The sequence below is a fragment of the Apium graveolens genome, chromosome 4, assembly GCF_009905375.1.
Source record: "Apium graveolens cultivar Ventura chromosome 4, ASM990537v1, whole genome shotgun sequence".
Lineage (NCBI taxonomy): Eukaryota > Viridiplantae > Streptophyta > Magnoliopsida > Apiales > Apiaceae > Apium > Apium graveolens.
In genome coordinates this window covers 309,748,899-309,756,198 of record NC_133650.1, presented here as the reverse complement: position 1 = coordinate 309,756,198, position 7,300 = coordinate 309,748,899, and the positions used below count along the sequence as shown (strand labels likewise).

The 7,300-nt window shown below is 35.7% G+C and overlaps 1 protein-coding gene across 2 annotated transcripts; it reads right to left on the bottom strand.

The window, feature by feature from the left end:
• Window positions 1-1,863: 1,863 nt before the first annotated feature.
• On the bottom strand, window positions 1,864-6,733 carry LOC141721706 (pre-mRNA-processing factor 19-like). Of its 2 annotated transcripts, none has more exons than XM_074524758.1 (16): window positions 6,471-6,733; window positions 6,275-6,360; window positions 5,762-5,833; window positions 5,315-5,390; window positions 5,127-5,227; window positions 4,916-5,032; window positions 4,453-4,548; window positions 4,276-4,335; window positions 3,899-3,973; window positions 3,503-3,607; window positions 3,270-3,383; window positions 3,111-3,188; window positions 2,937-3,030; window positions 2,452-2,503; window positions 2,270-2,331; window positions 1,864-2,161 (listed from the first exon to the last, which is right to left on the bottom strand). In XM_074524758.1, exons 1-16 carry the CDS (start codon window positions 6,484-6,486, stop codon window positions 2,052-2,054), a joined length of 1,314 nt encoding a protein of 437 aa, XP_074380859.1. In that variant the 5' UTR covers window positions 6,487-6,733; the 3' UTR covers window positions 1,864-2,051. The 2 variants fall into 2 exon arrangements, with proteins under 2 accessions (XP_074380859.1, XP_074380860.1); XM_074524759.1 differs by having other exon boundaries at window positions 6,275-6,315.
• Between the last annotated feature and the right edge of the window lie 567 nt (window positions 6,734-7,300).

Here is a 7,300-nt window from a genome sequence, read left to right as displayed (position 1 = left end):
TGGTAGATGTTGGAGTCCCATATCTCGAGGTAGAGCAGATAACCATGTGATTTCACAGGCAGCGAGGGCCATCGATCAGTACTTTGCTTCAGCTGTGGAGCGAGCCACTACAGCTTACTTTTTGATTTTCCGGGGGAGGTTTTGAGTAGCATGCAATAACCAGTTGTTGAGCGTCTCGACATTGGGCATGTGGCCCAATTATTGTCGCAGTATCCTTTGATTAAGCTACAGATGAAGAGGCAAGTTGTATGAACCAGAGCAGCCTCCATATGTGATGTAGATGGGTGTTGCATTAACTGAGTAAGTATATGGACAGTGAATGTTATATCTAGACGCGTTATCGTAAGATAGATTAGCTTGCCCAACATGTGTTAGTACAGGTACGTATCTTTGAGGAACTCTCTAGCTCTCAGTCTCAAGTGTATGTACATGGAAAGCTTAAGAGGAGGGACATTTGTAAGACCAAACTTATCAATAAGATCCAAAGTATAATTTTTCTGTTAGACGAAGAACCCAGTTGGTGATCTGCTTATTTCCAGGCCTAGAAAGTAACAAACGTTTCCCAGGTCTTTCATCTTGAAGGTGTTGGATAACATTGTTTTGAGGTGATCAATCTCCTTCATGTCATTCCCGGCCAGTAACCAGTCATCAACATAAACAAGCACCAGTGTTATTGTTGATGATTTAGTGAGGGTGAACAGGCTATAATCAGATAGAGACTGCTGAAACTTGAGATCTTTCAAGATGCTTGACAGTTTACTAAACCAGTTTCTTGGTGTTCGGCGAAGCCCATATAGACTTTTCAACCTGCACGCTAGCTTGGTCGTTGTACTACTAAACTCCCCCTGATTTAGCACAATTCTGCTGCCATAGTGACTATAGCCTTGAGGCAACGTCCATCTGCATCACCTCCCAATTCTGCAGTGCTGCAACAGCCAATAACTCCCTTGCAGTCGTCATTTTCGGTACTGGCGCAAAGGTGTGCTCGTAATCAACTCCATAAGTTTGCTTATACCCTAATATAAGAAGTCTTGATTTGTAACGTTCAATGTTTCTATCAGATTTAAATTTGGTGTTCTAGAGCCACTTATTCCAATTGCCTTCTAGGTTGGTGGAAGTGGCACAATCTCCCATGTATCATTATTTTCCAACGCTTCCAACTTAAGATTTATGGCATTTACCTAGTTGATATTTGTGACAGCTTGACTGAACTTGATAGGATCTGTATGAGTGGTAATACTGGACAAAAAACATCCAAAGTTTGGTTGCACTGTTTGAGGAGTCACAACACCTAGGTTGGAAGATGGCTGAGGGAAGGGTTTAGCTACATACGTTTTCATCCATGTAAAAGGTTTATGAGGTCCTGAAGATCTTCAAGATCGTGGTGTAGTTGTGGTTTGGATTTGATCATCTGAAGCAGAACTAGTTTCACTGATAGATAGAGGGTTGTTGAATGAGTGTAGAAAGAGAGGCTGCATATCAGAGGACGAAAAATTGCTGCCATTGGTCATGATTTGAGTGGAAGAGAGCACAACTCACACATAATAACTTTAAGATTTGACTGAGAGAGCACAACTAACATGCAACTTTACTAGACGGAATTTTTAGACACCAGATCAGTGAGCAAAAACTGCTACTTAATTCTCTATTCAATTCACTCGAAGGAAACAAGAATTGGACACAAGAATTGTAGAGAGAACAAAACTGTTCAAACGTCTCTTGATTAGATCTGAAAAAACCAACTTCGTGCACCTATATGTGCCACTAACTAACTAACAAATATGCAGAGAGTTGCTAAATGTCTAGAGTGCCCTTGTGTGGCTTGATCAGTACTACATGTCATAAATATAATACATAAAAATGTTCACCGAAATATAAGACTTGAATTGACAGAGGTCCATGTTCTCTTTAATTCTTCAGATAGTAAATGTGGTATATAACATGTAATATACATTTCTAACAAAATCTAAAACACTCTGGGCGATAAAACATTGTTGACGGCAAGAAAACGTCAAACAATTTTTTCTCCCAGCACTATCCAATCAACAAATCTAAGAGTCCTTTCCTTTAGAGGTGCCAAACAATAGAAGCTTCGAACCCAATGTCCGAGCTGCTGCTACGTACTTAGCTTCCTTGCCAAATTTTACACATGAAAAATCACCTAAAAACCATTCAGTATCTTTCCAAGTAAGTATGCTGCTAATTGTTATAGGGAATGACACCCCAAAAGATGATGTAAAAAATCATAGATTTTGTTTAGGAACAATACCTGTGCTAGACATATGAGAAAAGATAGCAACAGGATCGGAACTTGCACCAATCTCGTAAATACTGCAAAGGCAAAGTATGTAAAAGAGCGTCCAGCAGGGCAGAGGCCTAAGCCTAATAATTTAGGTATTCGTGAAGGAAAATTATACTATATCTCCATGACATGTCAAGTACTAAACTAACCTGATAGATGCACCTCCTGTTGCAAGATACTTTCCACTATGATCAAAATCAACTGCACAAAACAAGAACTTAAAATGCATTTCTCGATATGTTTCAAAAGATAAATATGTGAAAAGTCTTTTGCATCCCTGAAAGAGATCCCCGAAAGAGATAACATGCATATATGCATAGACTACGCAGCGTAGCGCAAGATCAGAATAGAAACAAATAAAAAATGGATAATACCCACGTAATAAAAGTCTTTGGTATATCATAACCCTAATTAGCTTCCTTATTAAAAAATTTCTAGCCAAAGAGACTATTATGTGATAACATTTTTAACAAATTATCACTCAACAACATTTTCAATCAAAAACAATTCTTAATTTACACCCACGTGAGAACAATTTACTCGTGATGTTATTATTAAGTACTCATAAGTAACAGACTACAGAAGAAAACCTCTAATAAGAAGTGAGTTTATAATGCATAGAAGCAATAAATACCTGAGCGTGTTTGGGATATATCATCGGATGGGAAGGTCTTCATATTTCTTAAGAACCGTAGGTCCCACAGTTTCACACCATCACCAGCAGCAGTCTGGAAGTTGGCAAGCAAATTTTCTTTTTCAATCAACAAAGAGTAATATTAAGCTCATTCAATGATACATGAACACATACCGCTAAACTGTAACCATTTTCCGAAAACGCTATTGAGGTCACTGGCCTAGTATGAGCATCAATTTTCAGAATATCATCCTGTATTCAAAAAAAAAGCTAAGAACACTTAAATCAGATGGATGAAAACAAAATAACTAGAGACTTTCGACAGCAATATACTTGTTTGGCTACATCCCAGAACTGCACAAGACCCGAGGCACAAGTCCCCAATATCTGACCATCAGGATGAAAAACTGCAGTTGAAAAACTCTCAGATCCCTTACGACAAGCAAACTGCAATATGTCATGTAGATTTAAGTACTGATGGGGGACAGGGGAAACAAAAAAATAGGAATACATAATACTTGCACGATTCATAATAAAAAAAATAAGTGATAGGGAATGTAAGAGACCCGTGTGACACGTGACTCAGAAGAGAGGTCATAGAATTGCCATGTACAATCAAGGGACGCTGTTACAAAGTACTTCTGAGATGGATGGACTGTGACAGCTCGCACCTGTTGATGATTGCGTAAATGATTAAGGAAAAAACAAATAAGTTCAAAGAGAAACTAATTTGATAGTATCAAATTATTACATTTCTAAATGACAATACAAACACATTACTTGTAATAGACTAAAAATAACTACTATAATGCCTATCTAGATAATCAACTCTATAACATTATAGTGCATGACAGTGCAAAACAGAATAGGCAATTTTGAGCACTAATCTACCAACTAATGACATTTTGAACTCTACCTACTCGTGACAGTTTAATGACACCAATAAATGAAGTATGACTTACCTCTGCAGTGTGATGGTCTACTATATCTTTGCACTTATAGCTCCCTTTCTCAGACCTTTTCCACACACGAACAGTCTGCAAAAGAATCACCAGCTTATGCTCTAATCCAATATTAAAATACCAAGTCCAACTGTGCACATGGACATAATGAGAACCAGTTCATCACTAAGACCAGTCCAGGCACATTATAAGGAAATTCTAATTACGTCGTATTACAAGCCCAAGTTAAAAATTACTACAAAGTTCATATAATTAAGAAGGGAAGAACAGGAAAGAAAAAAGAATTAACAACCTATTACTATTTATTAGAACCAGAAAAAATGGCCATGTCATCAAAATATAAACAAATTCAAGCCATGTACCGAAGCGGAGCTTACATTATCACCGGATCCGGTAACTACCAGTTCACCTTTGTTTACAAATTTAACACTTGTGACCTGGAAAAGAAAAAAATATTTCTGATTATAAGTAGAACTACAAGTTCACATATAAGTAAAACTTCTGTAGTTGCTGAATTTATAGGAAAATTAAAAATTGAATAAAGCTAGAAAGACCTTCTCCGAGTGACCATTTAGTGTAGAAACAATCTTTCTCGACAATAGATCAAAGACAACGGCATTCGCATCAGCACCACCAGTAGCGATAATATCCTGATACACGATTAAAGAAAATTCATCTGGTTTTTCGGTTGCCCTTTTTTATAGGAATATTATACAGGTAAACAAATAGATTTTATACCATAAACATGCAATGCTTAAAACTATAATACAACCTTGTCTTCAGTATTCAACAAGTTTTCTCCAAAGATTAAATAATGAGTTTACAAGCAAGTGTATGAATAAAATTCACTGAACAAATAATATTATGACCAACATATTGTTCACAAAATAAAACTAAAAACTGGGTTAACTCATCCGGATAAGAGTTAAAATCAAGCAAAACGGAATACGGGTACATACAAGAGGAGGGCAATTTTCAATATTACAATTTGACTATAAGATATAAGAAATTGCATACCTTGGAATTGTCAATATCCAAAGATAGTACACCTGGCATTTCAGTCTTGTGAATTGTATAACCCTTGTTGAAGATGTATCCCCGTAGAGCATCAACAGTAGCCAGAGATGGAGAGATCTAATAATATTGCAAGTGAATAAAGAGAAGAAGTTTCTTTAATAATGTATGTACGCAGCACGACAAACAAACACATTATATCACATAATAGTACCGTTCTGCATCTTTTCCTTGTCTGCAATAAACATCTTTGATTGAATTTTATATCCTTAGTGATACTATCCGGAAATGGTGGACATGCACTTTCCTCGGCAGCTGGTTTAAGGTATGAAAGAAAAATTGAATGTGTGATCTAAAAATAAAAGGAGATACTATGCACAATTTTCAAGAGGCGGAAATTACCAACACAGGAACTAGTTTCATTGTTACTAGAAGAAGGTCCCTTCAGGGCCGGTGCCACAGAGCTTGAATTTTGTACCTGTAAAACCACCAAAGAAGCCAGGTTTCATTCTCGAAAAGGCTATGGCAATAATTACAAAGCAATATGAATAAATATTACTCCCTCCAGTCCATTATATAGGTGTTTTTTCACAGCTTTGAAAATATAGTTAGAATTAACAATTTTCAAATTTTCTTTTTCTGAATTAAAATATAGTAACATATATATTTTAATTTAGAAAAAGAAAAATTTCAAAATAATTATTTTAGCTATACATTCAAAGCACAAAAGTGAAACGCTAAATTATGGACCAATTATTCCTTTAATTACAAGCTCTAAAGCAAACTATGATAGTGCATTGTAAAGCCAAGATGTTAAAAAATACATCAACATAACAAAACACAACAAACCTTTCCCGTTAGGATGGGGATAATGTCATTCATGGTTAACAAACCCCCGGTGATCGGACACTTCCCATCAACCTGTAGGTACCCGTCCATCAATATAAACATACAAATTTAATAAGAGAGCTCATATAGACACACCCTAAATTTACAGTTGCACACCCTTTGTTGATATTAAAACCACAATACCCTTATGTATATCTTTAACTCAAGCCTACTTCCATATTCAATCAGGATAAATTGGTCCTAATTACATTATTTAGGGGTGCACCTATACATCAGGTGTGCACATATCAGCTCCCTTCAAAAATCAACAACAAAAAAAAATCGACTCTAGAGCGTGTGTGTTTAACTACACTATAAAGAAAACAATAATAAAATCACAATATGCATATGTCAAACATACGAATTTAATAATCAACAAAAAAAATTGAGCGTGTGTGTTTAACTATTAATAAAACAATAGTAAAATCGCAATATGCATGTGTCTATGAGAACTAAACTAAAATTATAACTTACTCGTATGCGCTCCTCGATCAGTTTTTTCTCGAAAACAAGCCCTGAAGTTTTCGAAACAACGGGTTCATCAGGAACCTTATTCGAAACTAGGGCAATTCAAAACAAATAACAAAATTAGCTTGAATATTACTACTTCATACATGCAGTCATATTGTTTAAACACAAATACAGAAATAGGAGAGGGAAAGAGATTTACTTGAACACTTCATCATGGTTTCGAGAGGATTGAATTGTAAATTGAGAGAGAGAGATGAGAGAGAGGAGAGCGGGAGGGAGAGAGAGAGAGAGAGAGCGGGAGGGAGAGAGAGAGAGAGAGAGAGAGAGCGGGAGGGAGGGAGGGAGCAGGAGAGAGAGAGAGAGAGAGATGAGAGAGAGAGAGAGCGGGAGGGAGGGAGGGAGAGAGAGAGAGAGAGAGAGAGAGAGAGAGAGAGAGGGAGAGAGAGAGACTTTTTTTTGTGTTTGGGCGAGAGAAAGAGAGCATTTATTTATAAAGAGGGTTTAACGGGCTTGTTTCCTTTCCTTTATTCATCAATTTACAAACTTTTCTGTCCTTTTCAACTCCTTTATTCGTCAAAGGTGAAGTTACTGAAATTAAATGATGTTTAGAATTTTAGTCCTTGTTTTTTTAAAATTAAAATACTGATTATCTAAAATTTTACTGAACTTACTTCATCTATAATGATTGATTATATTTTTAAAAATATTATGTAATTATTATTTTTTTATTATAAATAAAATATTTTATTTTAACATGCATGGTAACCAAATAATTTGGCATGTTCATACCGTCTTCACAGGTTTAATAAATATGGCCAACATCGCTGGATTATCTAAAATTTTAGTTAAAGGTTTTGCATCATTAAAAGACATACTATTTTTAGATAATTTCCGTAATTATAATTATGGTATGAGACATGTATTTTTTAGCTAAGGATTTAGACCAATGAAGATTCTCTAAGTAAAAATTATGTGGACCTTGATATATTTGTACTTTATATAGTCGGATTTCTTATTTTTTTCAGGATT